The sequence below is a fragment of the Aristolochia californica genome, unplaced genomic scaffold (assembly GCF_029961685.1).
Source record: "Aristolochia californica isolate CCGP_79_NKW_82.1479 unplaced genomic scaffold, dmAriCali1.0.hap1 SCAF_3, whole genome shotgun sequence".
NCBI classification, from domain to species: domain Eukaryota; kingdom Viridiplantae; phylum Streptophyta; class Magnoliopsida; order Piperales; family Aristolochiaceae; genus Aristolochia; species Aristolochia californica.
Window position 1 is genome coordinate 1,452,169 of NW_027181992.1, and position 18,248 is coordinate 1,470,416.

The window sequence follows — 18,248 nt, forward strand, 5'->3', positions numbered from 1 at the left end:
ATACAATACCGTTCTGCTTTCACCTGTAGAAGAAAGTGGAAAATTTTCTGCCTTCAATGGCTTCCCGATCCCGAGTGTAGAGAGCCACAGCAAGGATCATGTCAAATTTCGTTGTTCATTTCATGGCGGTGTCGCAAAATAAAACCGCGCGGGGCATCGACCCGTTAAAAGCTTGAGTTAAGCTACTACCCACGTCCCAGGCGGCTCACCGAATCATTTTCTTTTGCTTAGTCATGTGCATCATGTTCATTTAGGGGTGTACTTGTTGTCAGAATTGTAGTAGATAGTTTTAAAAATAATATTTATAAGATGAAGGAGAAAAAGACAATTTATAAAATTTTCTCTGCTCATTTTAAGCCGAGTAGTCAAGCGATGAAGATTTCTTTGTCAGTGGTTCAAAATGGCTGAGATAGCTGCATCAAAGGCATTAAAAACTAGCAGTGACCAGAAAAAAAGGTAATACTCAGGGGGCAAACACAAAGATATCCTGAATTTAAAAATAGTCCCTACTTTATAAAAGAATTAACCGTCGACGAACCAAAGAATATTTTAATTAGAAATCTTTTGAAATAAACTTAGGCGTGGTGCTTGGTCGGGCCGGTCCTTCCGCTTCTTAAATCATCCGAATATTTACGCCGAAAATCTTCCTCCGTAGTCCACCGCGCTCTTAGTTGTCTCTTTTTTGGCGTTTCTCTCTTCCCAACGACACCCCCACACGCCCCCACCTTCCTCGCTTCACACTAACACTCTGCACTCGCTCTCTTTCACTCTCCCCAGGCTCGTGTCCAGAGGCGCAAACCCTAAGCTGGAGACCGAATCCGAGTTTCCGATCACTCAGATCTGTTTCCGGGCTTTGCTTCGAAGAATGCAGGTGTAGTTTTAAGGGGGACATGGCGAGCTTCGATGCTTCGAAACGTCCGCGGCCAGGCCCGTGGCCGCCGGTGACGCCGGACGCGCCAGCGGGGGCAATGCCGTCGTCCTCGTGGGCGAAGAGGACGGGTTTCAAGGCGAAGTTGTCTGGTGAGACGAATGCAAGCGATTCCGGACAGATTGTTGTCAAGAGTAAGGGGACGGAGCTTCAGCCGGATCCGGAGGCCGGTCTAGCTCTACCGCCGCCGGCAAATGGAGAGCCTGCACAGGGAGATAGAGGTGCGTCTGTTGCTGCGGCGGATAAGGATGCGTTTTTGAAGAGGAGGAGGGAGAGCGATGGTGGAGGTGCTAAGAACGCTGCGGGTCTGAATGGGCAGATACGGGCCGAGTCTGTGCCGCAGCCGCCACCTTTGAAACATACTCGTGAAGAGGTGGTTGATGTACTGCCACAGTCTCACGATGACGACGGGTTTCCGATCAGGCATTCTCACATGAAGTACGAGCTTAGAGATACACCTGGCCTCGGTTAGTTTATTATCTGAACTACTTCTATCTTTGAAAACCGTGAATTTGTGTTCTTCGTAAAGTTTCACTCAGCTTTTCTGTGCTCTTCTTGTAATTTCAGTTCCGATTGGATTGTACGGTTTTCAGCATTATCTTTCCATGTTGGGCTCTTTGATTCTCATACCTCTTGTCATTGTTCCGGCAATGGGTGGCACTCATGTGAGTGACTTCGTGGCATTCTCATTTCTGGAACAGTTTTGGGTGTAAATAAGCTTCAATCGGGCTAATTGCTAAAATTTACAGGAAGATACTTCAATGGTGGTATCCACTGTACTTTTCATCTCTGGAGTCACAACACTATTACATACATTTTTTGGATCGAGATTGCCCTTGATACAGGGTCCGTCGTTTGTGTATCTGGCTCCAGCACTGGCAATAATTAACTCAAAGGAGTTTCAGGGATTGAACAATAATGTACGTTTCTTCTTCCTCCGTTTTGTAATGTGAGAGTGGTTTCTTCTCTAATATAACCTTTTGTGTGATTGCCATTGCTGGGAATGCAATAATATTTTACTCTATAAGCAGATCCAATTCTTCTAATCATGATGTGATTTCTGGAGTTTAGGTGGGTTTTTCTGCTCATTTTGATTATCTCAAATGCACTTGTGCAAGAGCACTTGTATTCTTTTATGAAGAGGTTGATTGGTTGATACATGATTTGAACTTTTCAAGTTCTGGGGGTTCCTGAATTCCCAATACAGTGGTTTAATTGTATTTTGGGAAAGCCAATAAAGGTTGAGGGTTGTTGTAGGGGTGGAGAAATCTTTTTGCCTCATCACTTAACAAAGACTAAAAACAGTACCAGACTCTAGAAGCCTATTAACAACAATTTGGAAGAGAGGTGTGTATATGTAAAGGGTCACTTTTTAGGAGGGAAGAGCATATGTGAAAGCTGTATATATGAAGTTGAGGAATTGATAGGCCATTTGTTGATTCACGACTCATTCAGTTTCGAGATCTACAGTCCATTGCAATAGAAAGGGTGAAGTAGTCAACTTTTGAGCTGGCAATACTTAATCGTGCAGTCTTGGGTAATGAAGTAGTACCCTTTGCATAAGATGAGTTTGGCAGATACAAAGATGTTCAGATGGATGTGTAACAAAAAAAAGGAAAATAGTAACAAATAAAGGAGAAGAAAATGAGTGTTATGAGATACACTTTGGAGTGATGCCCTGCAAAAGAAGATGGAGCTGCTTTATATACAAGTTTAATGTGGACCTAGTAGTGAACTAAAGGTTTTATCGATGCTTGTTGATGAACCTAGAGGAACTAGATGGAGGCCAAAAAAGGCATGTATGGAAGTTGTGATGAACGACTTGAGAAAGACTAACCTGAAAGAGATTTAGATAAAATGGATAAAAAAATGGAAGAAAAAGGTTCATATAGTTAGTTTAAGACTTTTTGGCTATGAATTTCATCTTTTAAGTTAGCTAATTATTTAATTGCAATTATCTTCATATAGCATTTTTTTGTTTAGTTAGATATTTTTAGGACTAATATAGCAAATGATTCACCATTATTTTAATAACATTTCAACGTCATAATTGCATATTAATAATATAATTTATGTAAATATTTGTACATTATAAAATATTATATGATTTATTTATTTATTTCCAATAATTTATAGATCTAAATCTTTGTCATTTTTGTTCTGCATGTAATGTATGTTCTTTTGTTATAGCATATGCCCTTTTCATTACAAAATATCATGTCTGCCTAACTGAAATTAACCATGCGAAATGACAAGATCTAAAAATATCTGATCACTTTGGTTTTGGTTAGGTCTAGAAAACGAACAGCTGAATTATAAATAACCTAATTACCAATTTTATTTGGTCACCATTCCTAAAAAATAAATAAATAAATAAATAAAATTGGAAGACCAAACTTATGTTTTCTGTGTAAAACACTTTAAAGAAAGCTCCCTGTTGAGATTTTCTTGAGGTCACAGATTTTGTGTATGTTTTGAGCAGTAAGTGGTTCTGTTCTAATTTAATTTCAGACAATGCATACTTTTCAATCATCATGTGTGTGGTGCTTGTTGAAGGTGGATAGAGAAATAACTTTGTTGTCTTCTCCATGTCTAGATTCACAATTTATTCACTCCAGTGCTTGAAGTTACCAAAAATGGTGAACCATGACTGTACTACCTGACACTTCTCACGCCTTATGAATTTAAACCTTGGTTTCTCATTATAATATTTTGATTTTCCCTAGTTCGTACTTCTTAAGACATACGGTATAATGGGATGATATACAGGGCAGATAGGAAGCGGCAAAAACCCCATGTGGATATGGGATGGGGATGTGTTCAGCAAAACCGAGCAAAAAACTGCCCTTTAGAAAATCAACTGAATATATTAAAATTATATATAAAATAAAATTTTAATTAGTATAATTAATATAGTGCTTAGCTTTGTAATCTTGTATTTACCTATACATATATAAAGGAAAAGAAAATTAGTATTGATATGAGAAAATTTTGGTGTAATATTTTTTTACAAAGAAAAGGATCAAGTCGGTTGGGTTGGTTATAGTTCCAAGTAGTGAGAACAAACTAAGGACAAAAAACCCTTTAAACTCAATAGAGTGGCCTTTTATGGGGATTCCATCTATAGACCACTGCAGGTCCTCTTCCGGTGGCTGTAGGACCTGCCTATAATTGGTCTTGTCTGATCAGTGATAATATTCTTATTGTGGTGATTCGTCCTAATCATTCACATACGGGGCTTAGAGTGTGTGAATTCGTGACTACCTCATGAGTATTTTGAGACAAGAGTATGCTATTCAAAAGCACTGTTCCCACTGGAGTTTTTTGTCATACAGTGGCCTGCCTAGTAGCCATATCGTGTTGTCAATTGAGATAAGCCGGCTCCTGCCTATTTGCCAGGCCAATCGTCCTGCACAGAACCAACCTCTTGCAATCGGTAAACCTACCCGAGCAGGACGCAGAAACTGGCATGATCTGTTTCAAAGGTGTTTAATCTTGAAACCACTGAACTAGTGCTATTGGTATTATTTCTGTTCTAATAAATCAGTGTAGAAAAACTCAATTTGCATGACTGGTCACCTATGTTGCTATCTGAACCAAGCAGTGGTTTCCAGGTCTTTTAGAACTGCAAATTATTGTATGGTCAGGTATCTGAATCTTGGTCTACAGTAGGTCTGCTTTGATCTTACAACTTGAGAGTGTCCCCTGTTAATATTGTTTTTATCTGTTTTGGTTGTGATGCGAAGCTCATTGACTCTTGATAAATTTGCAGAGTTTTAAGCACATAATGAAGGAGCTACAGGGAGCAATCATTATATCGTCTGCATTTCAGGCATTGATGGGTTATAGTGGGCTAATGTCATTGGTTTTGCGGTAGGTTTTCAACTCTTTCGTCCATCTGCTTGACGTTTACAACATTATTGTTATTATTATTATTTGAAATGGTGAAGAAGCTTTTATTACCGAAGCAATACAACAAAATTATTATTTTGATGGGTTATTATGTCAATCTTTTCTCACTTGTTTGAAAGGTATATTGAATGTTAAAGTAAGTTGGTGAAATTTTGTGTTGTTTTTTTTGTATATATGGTAAGATCTTTCAGATACTATTGGTCTTTCTAACTGGTTGTAGTTATGATGTAATTATCTATAATATGTAGGACGAAGCACATAAGGCGTAGGGCACTTGCTTTATGTCAATATTTTTGTTAAGAAATAGTCCCACATGGATTAGTGGATACAAAGATCTTGAGTTTATTAGTTGGGAAACAGGTTTCCTAAGTGGCTAGTCATTTTGGGATAGGGCCTTTGACCCAAATTTAACATGGTATCAGAGCAAACCACTTAGTATGTGGGCCTCCACCTTAATGATCTACTTGTAGAGCCACAAAAGAGAGCGAGCTTACACATGAGGGGGAGTGTTAAGAAATAGTCCCACATGGATTAGTGGATACAAAGATCTTGAATTTATTAGCTGGGAAAAAGGTTTCCTAAGTGGCTAGTCATTTTGGGATAGGGCATTTGACCCAAATTTAACAATTTTAAACACCCTTAATATATTTTCTTGTATAGGGGTGGCACTGACCTGATCTTGCTTGCTGTCTGCTTCGGCTTGGCTCGATTCTCAACCAAGCTCGAACCCCAAACTCAGCTTGTTAGATAAAACAAGCCAAGCCTGAGCCTCTTTGAGCTCAGCTTGATGGCTTGCTATGTTGGCTCGAAATTATGTAATTTTTTTACAAAAATACTATTTTTTGTTAGAGATAAACCTAAGAGTTTGAGTCGAGCCATATTTTTATCAAGCAGAGCCAAGCTCAAGCCTATGGAATTATGCTCTAGCTGACTGAGCTTGACTGGGCTTTACTTAGATTTGGGTCGTTTCCACCCCTATTCTTGTATCTTCATAGTGTCTCTTTTAAACATTTTCTTCATTGACAAGGATATAGAAGGGCATATACAGTTACGTAAAAGAATGTTCCATAAAGGAGAAAAGAGTAAAAGTAACATGATATTCAAACTTTTGGTGTTGCCTAGTCCTTTTTTATTTCTTCACCATTTTTACTGAATCTGTCAAGCTATATGTATTTTGTTGTTAGGGTAAGAAGATATTGTAATGTAGAACTAAGAAGAGTTAGGTAGTTTTCTGATTACATGCAATATTATTTGGAGAACTTAATAGAAAAGGATTAGGGGTTAACCAGGACTCCTATGTACCACTGATGTGAATACTTCTCTCTTTTTCTCTTGCTTGCTCTCTTTTGCTCTTATTTCTCATATGCTAGATCGACTTACACAATCTATAATATACACTTGTCTAGCCCTGGTCTTACTATTCTGCAACTATTTTTATGCTGCAGATTGATCAATCCAGTGGTTGTAGCCCCAACAATTGCGGCGGTTGGACTATCCTTTTTCAGTTATGGGTTTCCTCAAGTTGGTACTTGCCTTGAGATCGGTTTAATACAGATATTGCTGGTTATCATTTTTACGCTTGTGAGTACAGAATATTACATTAAGTTTTTTTTTCTTATTACAGTCTTTTACCTTTTTGTGATCTTTGAGTTCTAAATTGGCATTATTTGTCTCTGAAAAAAGTCTTTTATTTCTATTCTTCTATATTCTTTTTGCAACTTTGAGATAGAGTATCTGATCTATTTCCTTCTATATTTGTGTGACAGTATCTGCGAAAAATATCTGTATTTGGCCATCGCATATTTCTAATCTACGCTGTAAGCCTGCAGTTTTTACTCTTCTTTTCATCCCTTCTGTCTGGCTTAATTATGTTATGGTAAGCTGCTCACTAAAGTTGCACAATTTTCAGGTGCCATTAGGACTGGGAATCACATGGGCAGTTGCTTTCCTTCTTACTGAAGCTGGAGCTTATAGCTATAAGGGCTGTGATGCTAATGTACCTACTTCAAATACACTAAGCCCACACTGCAGAGATCATGTTATAAAGATGAAACATTGCCGTGTTGATAGTACCAATGCACTGAGATCATCACCATGGTTTAGGTTCCCGTACCCATTACAATGGGGTACCCCTGTCTTTACTTGGAAAATGGCTATCCTGATGTGTGCTGTTTCAATTATTGCCTCTGTTGACTCGGTAAGTTATTGTCCCTTTTCTTATTCTTAAGAATCTTGCATTCCTTTTAGCTGTTGCATCAATATGGCTCTCTCCTGTATTCAATTTCTTTTTTTTTCCTCTTGTGCATTATTACTGAAAAATAAGAATTTTGGAGAGATGTAGAAGAGAGAGGTAGCAGAAATTGAGTAGAGAAGAGAGTTTGGGGAAAAGCAGCAAGAGCTGCGTTGAGATTATTCTCAACATTCGAGCCAGTCTCCTCTGTATAACATTCTTTAAGTGGCTTGATGTATAAGGACAATAATGCCCCTATGTACAATATCCCTTATAACTTCTTTAATACATAACAGAATTATACCAAACTTGAAACATAACATAAATACAAGTAATTGGTAAAATGACAAACTACCCTCATACACATGCTGGCCTTTCAGTTTGTATTTTCTTTTCGCTTTAATGATTTCATATCATTTGGAGGTTGCTTGCTGCCCTTGTTTGCACTCTTTTTATTATTATGGAGGGATGCTCATAGCAATGCAAGTTGGTGAACGCCACTCCTTGCTTGGCTCCTTTTTTCTAACATCCGATGCCTTAATTCGTCGAGAAACCCCTATCCAGGACCCCTTGTGCCATTTTGCAAAACTTCTCCCCAAATAGCCACCCACATCCTGTTACACTGTAATTTTGCTCACATTGTCTGGATTGGCCTCCTCAACAAAATTGGTTTTCAGTATTGCACTTCTCAAAATCTCTCATCCACAATCCTTACTGTTACTAGTGCTTACCTCCCAAAGCTCGGAAAATAGCTTATCTCATGCTACGTTAATCATATCATTTGGGCCTTATGGAAGGAAAAAAATAACCGAAAATTCAATCTAAAATCTTCTCCTAGTAACATTCTGATTAAAAATATTGTGGACCAAGTTTTCACATGGATCCTCATGAGTAAGGAATTTCGAAATATAAATGGCTCCAATCTACGAGGAAATTGGCGGTTGATAGCAGGCATGTCATATCCCTCCCGCCCCCCGGCTATGGAAACTTGATCTCCTCCTCTGATGGGACACTTCAATTAAATTTTGACAGAAGCGCATGTGGCTGTCCAGGCCCTGTTGGGTATATGGGAGTTATCCATGATGACGATGGAAATCTTCTTTTCAGTTTCGTTGGACCAATTGGACTCTCTGACTCAACCACAACTGAACTTTCTGGACTGTTTAATGGACTGAAACTATTCAGGCAACGTCTGGTGGGCCCTCTTTGCATAGAAGGCGAATCGAAAATTGTTATCAACTAGTGTGTGAAGTCTATTAATCCTCCTTGGCGGCATTGGGATCTTTTTTTTTTATATTTGTAATTTAATTTCTCAATTAAACTGTAACTGGAAATACATTCCTAGATCAGCTAATCATTTAGCGGACACTCAGGCTAAATTAGGTGTTTTACTCCAACACCTTGTTGTGGAGGAAGACCCTTTTTAGCCAGGTATTGTACTCTTCACTCTTCTTAATAGCATTTACACTTTTTACTTTAAAAATATATATTATATATCATATGCTAGTGGGTGAAAGATCCCACCATTTTGTCGCTGTACTAGTATTCGATGTTCATTTTAGTTGTTTGAGAATGAAAGTTGTTGTAGATAATAGTCTTACATAGGTTTAGGCTGGGAAAGATCCTAAGTTCATTAGTGGAGAGGTGGCATCCCAAGCTTGGTTAGACGATATAGGATGGACCTCATGGTATTTAAGTCCATGTTTGTGTTCTATGTGGTTTGTTTTCTCTAAGGCTCATGTTTGTTCTTTGTGGCTAGTTTATGTATGTTTTCTATGTCGAGAGCCAGATTGCTTATTTGCTTGTATGGGCCTGGGCGTGATTGTCGGAGTGGTTCCGTCCACTCTTGTAAGCGGTAGCTTTCTGCACCTAATAGATCGGGCTTTTGGGTGTATTGGCTAGCTGCTGTCATGGTATCAGAGCTGGGCATGCCACGTCCCGCGTTTGAATCCCGTGAGAGGCGGTCAAGAATGGGCGGGGTGGGTGTTAGAGTGGTTCCGTCCACTCTTGTAGGCGGTAGCTTTCTGCACCTAGCAGATTGGTCTCTTGGGTTGTATTGGCTAGCCGTTGTCAGTGATGAGGCATGATAGTGGGTAAAAGTCTCTCTCAATTTTTTTTGGTTGTACCTATTCCTGCATTAGGCTAGTTGTTTGAGAACAAAAGCTGTTGAGAGATAATAAACTAACAAAATTTATGCTTAATAACATCCTCTGCTTACATTGGGAAGTGACAACCTAACTCTTGGCTGATGATTTTGTGGTGGACCCAAATGCAAACTTTAAAATCATAATAGTAATTAAAATATTTTTATAAATAACATATTTTTGTTTATGATGTCATGCCATTTCAACCACTGGTTAAACCTAGTTGAATGAGTGCAATTAGAACCAGCCACCTTTTTTGTTTTGATGGCCGACCCAGTTTATTATTAATTTCCCCCTTCATTCTAAACAAGGGCTTCAAGCTCTAGTAAATTTCTAAAGTGGTTTTAAGTAGAGCTTATTACCAAGAGTGGACAGAGACTTCAAATTTCTTAGTCAAATGAGGAACTAAGAAGGTTGTTACTTAATGGTCTTAATTTTGGAAGTTCTGAAACATATGATTGCATGTTTAAAATTTTCTTATCTATACAAGTGAGAAGTTCTATTTTTCAGTAAATATATGGCTTTTATTTCAAAAGACTACTCTTTCAAAAAAAAAAAAAGGACTACTTTGACACTCAGTTTTGCAAGAAACAGATTCATATATCTGTTAGGTTTTTCTATTTTAGGAAATAAGCCATATTTCTGTCCTTCGGAATACATTGAAACTTCAAAGCCTCATCTGGAAAAAGAGCCTTTATAATTAATTTATAGATATTTTAAAGTGATTCTAATTTTAAGAGCTGATTAATCCTGCATGTTGAAACGGGTGGAGATTGAAACACTATACCTCAGGGTTTTTATTGTTCGAAACTTGTTTTTTAGTCTGTGTAGCAAAGCTTCCAGTTAATGTGGTTCAGCAAGTTTTTTGTTTTTTTTTTTTTGACAGACTGGTTCGGCAAGTTGTTTAACCTATATTACAAATTCACCTTTTTGGTTAACCTGAATTATCCAATTGAAGAATATTTTTACAGTCCAATCTTATAATTGTCTACTAATTAGTCGAACTCTTCGGAGAAATGCTACTCTTTAATGTAACTATGAAGGCATGCTTGCATTCCTTTGTTTTAGCATTAAATTCCTATTAATACTCCTTTTAGCATTTTTTGTCTACAAAGCGGGCAGTGTACTTAGCTATATTAACATTCTTTCTTTCTTTCTTCTTTTTCTTTCTTGTGACTCTCCCTCTCAAAAAAAAAAAAAAACTCTTGTTAGTGCTGCATTTGTCAAGAAACTAAATTTGGAGCTAATCATGTAATTCCTGTGAACTCAGGTATTTGTATAGAAAACTGTCAGAAAATTAACTACATCTGAAGTTAATTATGAAACTTTTACAAAATTCTGAAAATAATGTAGAAGACTGTTAATTCCTATATGTTAAGTGGATAATTTAGGTGTATGCCCTCTTTTGTGGCTCTACAAGTGGATAGTTTTAGGTGTAGACCCTCTTTTGTGGCTCTACAAATGAATTATTTAGGTGTAGGTCCTCTTTTTGTGGCTCTATAAGTGGATAGTTTAGGTGTAGGCTTTTTTTTGTGGTTCAACAAGTGGATAATTTAGGTGTAGGCACCCATATGAGTACCTTCTCTGATACCATGTTAAGTTGGGTCCAAGGCCTATCCCAAAATGACTAGGCTAACTAAAACACCTTTAAACTGAAACTCTTTTGTAAGACCTGCTTCCATAATAATTTTAGTTCTGTAAGACTTCTTATTGTGTAGGACTCATCATGCCATCATTGTATGGGCCTGGGGCATTCTCCTTGGTCTATGAGCCTTGGGCCCATCTTCCACATCTCTTGGATGTGTGGGCCTTCCTTGGTCTTATGGGCTTGGGCCCATCTTCCAACACACTTGGATATGTAGGCCTTCTTTGGTCGTGTGGGCTTGGGCCCAACTTCCAACACTCCCCCTCAAGCAGGGGGTGAGAGAACGTCATGAACTCCCAGCTTGCTGCAAATGGTGTATAGGATCTTCTCGTATAAAATGACAGTTCTCCATATCTTCTAACACTATACTTATTTCGTAACTTGGACTAATATTTCCAGTAACAGGCATTTTCTTTCTGAGCCAATCTATCAATTAATTTGCTAACAGTATGTCAGATGCTCTAGCCAAAGAAAGTGTATCTAGAGCTTCTCTTGTAATTGGGAGTTCTCTCCCCTTGTAGCAGGACTCCCTTACTTGGTAATCTTGCATTCTTTAAATTCGGTCCTATGAACTAACTTGGTTATTTTCAGCATTCTCTAAATTCACAACACATCAGGCAAGGCACAAAAAAGATCATGATCCATTAGCCAAAAGCACAGGGGTGTGCTTGCAAGTAACTGACACAAATAACTGTCTGTAGATTTGTGAGAAAACCAAGCTGTGACGAAACAAATAACTGCAAAAAAATCATTCCTTGATTGAGAGCTATCCGACAAATTACTAGGAACTCTGGTATTATATAAGAAACACCATGTTTGTATTAACATGAGCTTTAATATCTGAGTATATCTTTTTTCTTTTTCCTTTTTTCCGATTGGTTCTGATTATATACCTATGACTCTGCAAATGTGTGTAGCGTATTGTTTATATTTCTATCAGTGTTCTATACCCATTTTTAATACCTGAAATTTTGTGGGACATGTTCAAAACTTTGAGATTTCCTTATTTTTCTTACTTTTTTTCATGCTACAATGTGTTCTAGGTTGGATCTTACCATGCATCATCTTTGCTTGTGGCATCTAGACCTCCAACAGCTGGGGTTCTTAGCCGAGGAATTGGTTTGGAAGGCCTTTCAAGTATCTTGGCAGGTCTCTGGGGCACAGGAACAGGGTCAACAACTCTTACAGAGAATGTTCATACCATTGCTGTTACCAAAATGGGAAGCCGCCGGGCAGTTGAGCTCGGTGCTCTGATTTTAATACTTTTATCCCTTATAGGTAAGTTCTTTCTTGTTGTTCTTTGCTTGTTTTAGAAAACGGCTTTGCAACTTTGGCATTGGTTCCTTGTATCTTAGAGCATAAATGAACTACCAGATAGGTCAATGGGCAGGTTTACTCCCCTTCATTGTCTGTATATTATTGGTTCGGGCGTACATTATTTTGACTAGTCTTGAGGCCTGTTAAAACATCTTATAGTGGTTGGCAACAAAAATTTTTTTGTCCTGTTTGAATTTCTTATTTTCCTTGTTCATTCTCACTTGTGTTGTGCTTATTTTTAGAAAGAAAAACTGCCTGAATGTCTTTTTGTATGGTCTTAAATCTTTTCTTAGATGGGGCAGCTTAGGTTATGTCCAGCCTCTACCCTATCTTGGACTTGATTTGCCTTTGGGCAGATTTTTTGAAGTGGTAGAGAAGTTCGATCCTCTGAAGGGAAGCTTGTCATACCATAGTGTCCTAGAATCAGTGGTTTGCGAGAGGTCTTGAGTTTTATTCCTTGCATTACTAGAGATTTTTCGGCCCACTTCATATAAATATTTGGAGACCTCTGCTTACTCTTCTGATGTTTGACAGGTAAGGTTGGGGGCTTTCTTTCCTCTATTCCTGATGTTATGGTTGCAGCTCTTTTATGCTTAATGTGGGCAATGCTTGCCGCTTTGGGTTTGTCCAACCTACGCTATAGTGAAGCAGGAAGCTCCAGAAATATTATCATTGTTGGACTCTCTTTGTTTTTCTCGCTCTCCGTACCTGCTTATTTCCAGCAATATGGTGTATCTCCCAATAGCAACTCATCTGTGCCCAGTTATTTCCAACCATATATTGTAGCATCTCATGGACCTTTCAAGAGCAAATATCATGGGGTATGCTACTTTTCCCTTCCTCAATGTGTTCAATCCTTAGAGAATTCAGATTGGTTGCTTCTGTCAAAAGTCTTAAGTAGATATTTTGACAGGTTCCAACAGGTTTATATGTGTAAATTGATTAGAAAACATATCCCTTGTTCTATAAATTTAGTGAGTTAATTAAAGTTTTAAAGAGGAAAATAGTCCTGGCTGCACAGAGCTATATACTTTCGTAAATAACCAGTTTAATACTAGGCAGTCTCAAGTTACTCATTTTTGTTCTTCCTCTTGGAGCAAAATGTCAAATTATGGAACATGATACATAATTACATTGAATATGCTACTTTTCAAATGAAAAAAAGAAATAAATTGAGGGTATTGTGATATTCCCCACTATTGATGTATACAGATGTATACACTAGTGAAACAGTGATAATTTTCCTAGTACTGGCAGTTTTCTTTTTATCTGCTGACTAATAAGGGCAGGGGAGGTGGTCTTTTCAAGGGGTCCACTGTTCGAAGAAGCATGTACTTTTGACAAGCAAGTTGGGAAACAAGATGCTCATGACTGTCTTTCTTTGGCTTTTGGCAGCTGAACTATGTCTTGAACACACTATTATCACTTCACATGGTCATTGCATTTCTAGTTGCCGTGATCCTTGACAACACAGTACCTGGCAGCCGGCAAGAACGAGGGGTTTATGTGTGGTCTGATCCTGAGGCAGCAAGGAGAGAACCAGCTGTTGTCAAAGATTATGAGTTGCCTTTCAGGGTTGGTAGAGTCTTCAGATGGGTGAAATGGGTTGGACTATGAGCGAAAATCAGTGTAGTCCTGCTGGCCCTCCGTGTCTTGTTGTGTTCAGCTGCTTCGGCTCATACATGGAGAGTACACAGGTTATATAACTCTTATATCATTGACAACGTTTGGTATATTGGCCAAAATTGGGTTTCTTAGTCATTCGCATGGAAGCGTGGCAGAGGGCTGTGCCCTTGGTGGGAGAATGAGTTGTTTGTGTACAATAGTCCATGTTGGACGGGTAGATAGTCTTGAGTTGTAATGCTAAATTATATAAACAAATGTAAGTTACTTGAGTCACAGAGAAGATGCCTGTCACGAGATGTTTGTTGTTGTCTTCGTTGGTGGGTGGAAATTTATTGAGAGAAGAAGGGTTAATTCTGTATTCTTCAACTGAGTGTTTCCTGACCTCTGTTCTTCTTACGTTTTCATGTCTTGTCTCAATTGAAGTGGACTAGCTGTGCATCTGCATCATTCAGTGGCTTATGATGGTCAACTGACTATCTACACTTTGAAGGGGGCGCCAAATTAGTTCAGTACTGTTCAGTTTATTCAGATACTACAGCAGATCCGAAAGACATCCTGAGTTGCTTCAGTCTGCCGCAGACTTTAAAAAAACTGTCAGCAACTATTATCAATCAAAAAATTTCCAGCAGATTGGAGAAACAAATGACAGGAAGTGTCCGAAATTGGAGGCAAAACACACGTTGTCTAAAAGCCATCTCTATTTGTGAAGCCAATCTAATGTGGGAAGCCATCTCATTGTAAAGAGTGAAGACCAGGGTTTCAAATACTGGGCGGATCTCTCAGATTTTTGGGTGTATGAGCCACTGCTGAATACTACAGAATGTGATGAGAAATAGCTTGATGGTGCGAGTCAACGAGCATTACTCTGTCATTGGTAGGTATTTTCTCTTCATTCACTAGCCTTTTATATATTTTTTTAGTTCGAGAGATGATACATGAGAACATTCATCCTTTCTAAGTCAGAGAATTTGTGTTAGTATTTGGTAATGTCTCTTGTATTAGAAATGCTCAAATTAATAGGTACTGCTGGCTTGTTTCTTTGGAATATGCTTTGTGAAATGAATTTTCTTATATTTTATTAGAAATTCAGTGGTATTATTTGCTCTGAACGTTAAGAAATGGTCTTCGAAACTTGGAAGCTCAGCCGAAAGGGGCATTGTTTGCTTCTCCAAAGTAGTTTCCTTGGAGTTTTCTTCACATTTATAATGAGATCGTGAATATTACTTTTCATTGTTAAGTTCAAATGGCTCATAATCGATTTACTCAGTACAAAAACTAGTCAATTCTGGTATGGACTTTAGACCTAACTTCACGAGAGGAAGAGACGAAGGTCTTAAACCTACAAATTCTGTCGATAGTGCTTCTACTCGAATGAATAACTCTATCCTTCTTTTTCTAAAGTAGAAGGACGATTATCCATTAATAGAAATGAAAAACGAAGGTCAAAGTCCGTCGCTCTCCGGTCTCCTTTTTCATGTTTCGTGAAACTTTCATCGTTTTCCTTTCCTCCTCCCTTCCTCACTTCCCATGTTCTCCTCGACGCTTCTTTTTCCACCTTGACTTTCGACTAACCGCCCCTAACTGAAAATTCACAATGACGTCGTCGTTACGTACAAGGCCCTCCTCTCGCTAATCGCAGCCTCTCAATCGGAGGATCTCTGCCCCACCTTCGTAAGTGTGGGGTCCGCTGGTCTACTTGACCGTGCACCCTGGCGTGGATCACAGCGCCGGACGTGTAAACGGGACTGGGGCCAGGGTCGTTGCTTGGACTCGAGACATCCACGTGGCTCCCTCGACACTTCCAACCAAGGAAACGCATTATCGGTAGGGTACGCCACGTGGTAAAGTTGCTTGTACACGTTTCTCGTTTATGTGATCCTAGTAAAATTAGAGACTGCTGTATTCAAAAATAACTACCCACTTAAGAAATTTTTTCTCCTAAAATTATTTTACTCACTAATATATGTAAAATTATCTTTTTAACACTCTACCTCACAGGGTGGCATATAAATAATTTGGATAGAGGTCCTTCACGTGGTGGCACATGAAAAATTTTAGGTGGATACAACATATAAGAACCTTTACTATGTTAAATTTGGGTGATAGGGTTTATTCCAAAATGATTAACCATTTAGAAAATATTTTTTTATTTAATAAATACAAGATCTTTATACGCATTAATATATATATGAAACTATCATTTTAACTTAAAAGATAGGTCGTACAACCCAAATTTAATAGGAGATTTTTAATTTAAAATATAGGTCGTACAACCCAAATTTAATAGGAGATTTTTAACTTAAAATATAGGTCGTACGACCCAAATTTAAGCATGGTTAAGCAACTTATTAGGGAGGGAGTGAGTTGAGTCGGTGGACTTCTCTCTTTTCTTACCACAATTTGTTTTTTCTTGACTCGCTCTGAGTCTATACGTAATATTACACTTAGAATGTTGACACCTTAACACGGTTGCAATTGACAGTGGAGGAGACCAGGAAAAAGTTACTAAGTTGCCGTGGCGTTTCCCAGACGCGCAATTGGGAGAGAAGGGGGGCGGGGGGTAGGTGTGAGAGAGAGATTGACCGACCCACCCCCTGCGTCTGCCTTGGTCTACTCACCTCAGCCTCTCTCCGTATAAAATCCCCATTTCTCCGATCGTTTCTCTCAGCTTGAACGTTCCTGCCCAGAACACCAAGCTTCCTCCAATATCTTGTTCTTCTGCTCCTGCAGATTTTGCCCTTTTTCCTTTATCTTTTTTTGGGGTTTCCTCTCCTGCCCAGAAAGTGGAATTGAGGAAGAAGCAGAACAGTTTGGATAATTAGTTGGTGAGTAGCTGTATAACGGAGCAGACATGCAAGCCGTCTCCTCTGCCAGTTCCTCCTCTCTCTGCTCCTCCATTTTTGAACACGCCCGTCATTGGGCTCCCCTGCCTTCGCGGACGTTTTTTATCAAGTGTAGCTATAGGTCGGACCCCGTCGCCACTGCCTTCTCCGGTGGTATTGGCTCCAGCCGCGCGGATTGGCAGTCCTCCTGTGCTATCCTCAGCTCCAAGGTCGTTACCTCGCAGCAGCAGGAGGCCCAGAAGGACAATAGTGATAGTAGCGGGCGCCATGTTGTCATTAATGGCCACCGGAGCTCTCCTGTTCAGCAGCAGACGTTGGATCTCGTCCCCGTGACGGAGAACGCCCAGCCTAAGCCGCTTACTATCACTGACCTGTCCCCGGCGCCGATGCACGGCTCCCAGCTGCGCGTCGCATATCAGGGTGTTCCGGGGGCGTACAGCGAGGCTGCTGCCGGAAAGGCTTACCCGAACTGCGAGGCCATTCCCTGCGATCAGTTCGAGGTGGCATTCCAGGCTGTGGAGCTATGGATCGCCGACAGGGCGGTGCTGCCGGTGGAGAATTCTCTGGGTGGGTCGATCCACCGGAACTACGACCTCCTCCTCCGTCACCGGCTGCACATCGTCGGGGAGGTTCAGCTACCGGTTCACCACTGTTTGCTGGCCATGCCGGGTGTGAGAAGGGAGTACCTAACCCGAGTGATTTCCCATCCCCAGGCGCTGGCACAGTGCGAGCACACGCTCACCAAGCTGGGGTTGAACGTGGCTCGCGAAGCGGTCGACGATACGGCCGGAGCGGCGAAGTTCGTGGCGACGAACAACCTCCAGGACACGGCTGCGATCGCCTCCGGCCGAGCGGCGGATTTGTACGGTCTGCAAATCCTCGCGAATGGGATCCAGGACGACTCCAGCAACGTGACCCGGTTCGTGATGCTGGCGAGGGAACCCATTATCCCCAGAACGGACCGGCCATTCAAGACGAGCATCGTCCTCGCCCACAGCCAGGGGACGTCGGTGCTGTTCAAGGTGCTGTCGGCGTTCGCATTCCGGAACATAAGTCTGACGAAAATCGAGAGCCGGCCGCACCGGAATCAACCCATCCGCCTTGTCGACGACGCCAACGTGGGCACGGCCAAACACTTCGAGTACATGTTTTATATCGACTTCGAGGCATCCATGGCAGAAGTCCGCGCCCAGAACGCCCTTGCAGAGGTCCAGGAGTTCACCTCCTTCCTCAGGGTCCTCGGCAGCTACCCCATGGACATGACACCCTGGTCCCCTTCCCATGGTCACACCGACGACGATTGAGACACCAATGAACAGACGGAGCATTGAATTCACCCCGAAAAAGGAAGAAAAAAAAAACACTTTTAGAAAGAAGAAGTGAAATTCATCCGCCATTGAAGACTCCCGAAGGATGGAACCGTCCAACATTTATTTTCTCTGCTGTTATTTCATTAGTACTGTAATTCTAGTGATTTTCTCTGTAATTTGTGGATAAAACTTTGCGAAAGCTTATTTCATTTTTTGTTGCTCCGTGTTTATATGTTCGATCCACCTTTGTTTTTTTGGATGAAGAACAGAGAAATGAGCTCAACATGGGTGAC

General features: G+C 40.1%; 2 protein-coding genes across 2 annotated transcripts; both read left to right on the forward strand.

The window, feature by feature from the left end:
* The first annotated feature begins 728 nt into the window (after positions 1–728).
* LOC137958969 (nucleobase-ascorbate transporter 12-like) lies at positions 729–14,911 on the forward strand. The gene is made up of 10 exons (XM_068806202.1): positions 729–1,395; positions 1,496–1,593; positions 1,678–1,848; positions 4,701–4,801; positions 6,286–6,421; positions 6,607–6,657; positions 6,750–7,037; positions 11,903–12,137; positions 12,711–12,997; positions 13,572–14,911. The coding sequence occupies exons 1-10, from the start codon at positions 891–893 to the stop codon at positions 13,791–13,793; spliced, it is 2,094 nt and encodes a 697-aa protein (XP_068662303.1). The 5' UTR covers positions 729–890; the 3' UTR covers positions 13,794–14,911.
* A 1,446-nt stretch (positions 14,912–16,357) lies between these two features.
* On the forward strand, positions 16,358–18,183 carry LOC137958968 (arogenate dehydratase 3-like). Its single transcript, XM_068806201.1, has one exon. The coding sequence runs from the start codon at positions 16,654–16,656 to the stop codon at positions 17,947–17,949; it is 1,296 nt and encodes a 431-aa protein (XP_068662302.1). The 5' UTR covers positions 16,358–16,653; the 3' UTR covers positions 17,950–18,183.
* The last annotated feature ends 65 nt before the right edge of the window (positions 18,184–18,248 follow it).